Here is a 3,512-nt window from a genome sequence, read left to right on the forward strand (position 1 = left end):
TCAGAATTGAAATATAAAATCAGAATTGAAATATAAAATCAGAATTGTGAGATATAAACTCAGAATTGCGAGATATAAACAAAAAAGTCAGAATTGTGAGATAAAAAGTCGCAATTACCTTATTTATTTTGTTACAGTTTAGAGTCATTATACACCAACATAAGGATGATCAACCATCAACCAATCACAATTAAGTATTCCAGAGAGAGGGGTAACAAGCAGCCATTTTATTCTTTTATAAATGTGAAATCACTCACTGCAGCCACTCGCTGTTCCCAATCGTGTTTGTCATTAGAGAGAATTTCTCGGATCTTGTTCATGGAGTCCTCAAGCTCTCGAGCCGAGTAAATCTGTGAGAATCAACAGCGTCATCAAACTCACTGAAAACTGGCATCTGTCCAGAGATTTCTAATGGAAAACCACTGAATCCTGAGTCCAAACTGACACTCCACATTACAGACAGACATGTCATTATTGGTGCAGTGTTGATGATTCTTTGAGTTACTGACACACAGATATATTTAGATGCAGTTTGTGGTCAGTAAGATTTTTTTTTTATGTTTTTAATGAAGTCTCTTCTGCTCACCAAGGCTGCATTTATTTGATCAGAAATAGAGTAAAAATTGTGAAATAGTAATACAATTTAAAATAGCTGTTTTCTATGTGAATATCTGTTCAAATTTAATTTATTCCTGTGATCAAAGCTGTATTTTCAGCATCATTACTCCAGTCTTCAGCGTCACATGATCTTCAGAAATCACCTGATTTGCTGCTCAAGATTCACTCAATGTTGTGGAAAGTAGCATACATTTTGTTACATTGTGATCTTTTTTTTTGATTCCTTGATGAATAGAAGGTTCAAAAGAACAGCATTTATTTGAAACAGAAATATTTTGTAACATTATAAATGTTACAAAGTGCTTTGCTGTTGTTCATGCTACAAATGCTCACCTGTACAGCGGGCACATCTTTAAAGGCACGGATGAAGTCTTCTTCATCGACAGCACCGGCACCAGAGCTCTCCTTACCTGATGAGACGACAATCAACAAGTCCAGCGGGTTTTAATATTTTTTAAATATTTGTATATATTTTATATTTAATATATTTTATTATATACAAATAAACCATATAAAATATATATAATTTGATTTATATATAAAATGATATTTTTTAATATTAATTTAATTTGTATATAGTTTTTTTTGACTACAACTCCCATGATTCCACACTCATTAACGCCGTCATCAAACTACGCCTTTGATTCTGTTTATTTTGAATACGCGCCCTCCAGCGGCGAAAAATTACATATTGTGCCTTTAAATGAGATATTTGAAAAAGAACTCTGATCAAAATTAGTGAACACTTACAGATTCCTCTAAGTTATTGGTGTTAATCTGGCACTTGGTCTTAATTTCCTTAATTATATGACAAACCCTATTTAACTGGCAGCATTCCTCTAATTTTGACTGAGATTGCATGATGGCGGACCGCTCTAAGGTGACTGAAACCCTGTGACAGGAGGCGGTCCAGATGAAGGCCAAAGGGACGACCTTTTCAGTCACTGGTCGTTCCAAATCTGTGATTTCTAGAATATTGCAGCTTTACAATGACACTAATTCATTCAAGTCCCCCAAAAAGGCTGGTCGTCCACGTAAGACAAATGCAGAGGACAGGATAATGCAGAGACTCTCAATGGGGAATCGGTTCAGCACTGCAGCTGGAATTGCTCAACAGTTCAGTGCTGAACAGGGTAAAGGTGCAGATGTTCACCTGAGCTCTTGGTGCTGGATGCAGAGCTCGGCCTGCGCATGGATCCCGTCCGCTGCACCGATGACGCTCCTTTAGAGGACGACGAGGAACGACCTCCATCCACCGAATCCTCATCATCGATGTTCTTATCTGAGGAATGACAGAGAAGACGCTTATTTAATGACAGCGTGCTATTTCAAACACATACATATATATATACAGTATATATACACACACACACACATACTTACTATTAAAGTTGTTATTAATATTTTGAATTAGTTTTATTTTTATATTGACATTTTAATTTAATTTTTTAATCTTGTTACGTGCTTTTGTCATTTTATTAGTGTTTGTTTTTTAAGGTTTAATGTTTTAATTTTTTAATAAATTTTTTTTAATTTAATTTTATCAATTTAATTAGGGTTTTTATTATTTTAATTAGTTTATATATATATATATATATATATATATATATTATTAAATATTGCAAACCACAAACATCTATTATTTTACATAGAAAAATGGTCCCAAACTGTTTTTTTACACATGCATATATATATTTACATTTGTGTTTTTTATTGTATTATTACATGTTTATTTCAAATTTAGTTACGTTTTTCATCCAATTTTTATATTTTATATTATTTTGCCTTTATTTTAATTTAATTTTTTAACAACAAGGCTTTTAATAGCTTTCGTTTCAGTGAACCATAATAACTCTGGTTTGCACCAAAAGTTAAATTCAGCTTAATGCATGTAAACGAAACATGAATACAGTACATAAGACGTAAGTACAGTTCATGACGCTGCACCTACAGACTTCATGAAGAGCATGTGCCGTATGTGTGTGAATCTGAAGGACGTCACCTCCTTCACGCAGCAGCTCAGAAAACCCCGGCAGAGCCGCTCACGTGAAGAGACCAGCACCAAAATCTGCCAGAGCAGCGATCAATCGCCATGAATTATTTACACACACACCCCGACCTTATTCATCATGCATTAGTGTCAACACCTCTCTCCCACAATCCTTCACTGTGAACGGCCTTCTAACGCCCCGAACTACTCCAGAAACCTCCAGGGAAACGAACACACATTCATCCAGACATCCAAACCACAAACATCTATTATTTTACATAAAAAACACACTCAAACCCTTCTCTGACCCCTAAAAGAGAACTTAAAACATTATTTACTCAATTTATGATCATTCTTACAATTAAAAACACCCTCAAAATGTCATTTCTGAAGACAATTTTGTCTGCAAACACACATTTGTAAACATATTCTTGTTTTTACACTGAGAAAATGACATTTTCTGTCCTCTAACCCACAATTTACATATTTTAATTAGTACATTATTTTACATGTTTATAAAGCATTTTCCATTGAAAGTTTCCATAATGCAGTTTGTGAGGACATTTGGTGCCCATAAATGAATTAAAAATAATTTAAGTAATTTAATAATATAAATAAAATAATTTAGAAAATATACTAATTATTAAAATTTTCATATAAAAAAATATAACAATTTAAATATAAAAATAAAAATTGTAAATAATTTATTGGTCCAATTTTGTGTAAAATGGAAAATAAGAAAAAAAAAAAGACAAAGTTAAAATATCTTATTTAAAAATTTTAAAAAGCATAAAAAAAAATTAAATAGAGAAGGCAAGTTATGAGAACATTTGGTGCCCATAAATGAATTAAGTACATTTATTAAATAAAATAATTTTAAAATATTATAATTTTTTAATATAAA

The 3,512-nt window shown here is 32.2% G+C and overlaps 1 protein-coding gene across 1 annotated transcript in view; it reads right to left on the reverse strand.

The window, feature by feature from the left end:
- LOC107746554 (CLIP-associating protein 1-like) overlaps positions 1 to 3,512 on the reverse strand; it is a 52,652-nt gene that overhangs the window by 19,244 nt on the left and 29,896 nt on the right. Inside the window, exons 9-11 of the mRNA XM_016560810.1 lie at positions 1,772 to 1,900; positions 952 to 1,028; positions 258 to 350 (exon numbers count right to left, since the gene is read on the reverse strand). Coding sequence (XP_016416296.1) covers positions 258 to 350; positions 952 to 1,028; positions 1,772 to 1,900 — 299 coding nt within the window. The remainder of the gene's footprint in view (positions 1 to 257; positions 351 to 951; positions 1,029 to 1,771; positions 1,901 to 3,512) is intronic.

Source organism: Sinocyclocheilus rhinocerous, unplaced genomic scaffold (genome assembly GCF_001515625.1).
Source record: "Sinocyclocheilus rhinocerous isolate Xijiao unplaced genomic scaffold, SAMN03320098_v1.1 scaffold1791, whole genome shotgun sequence".
NCBI classification, from domain to species: domain Eukaryota; kingdom Metazoa; phylum Chordata; class Actinopteri; order Cypriniformes; family Cyprinidae; genus Sinocyclocheilus; species Sinocyclocheilus rhinocerous.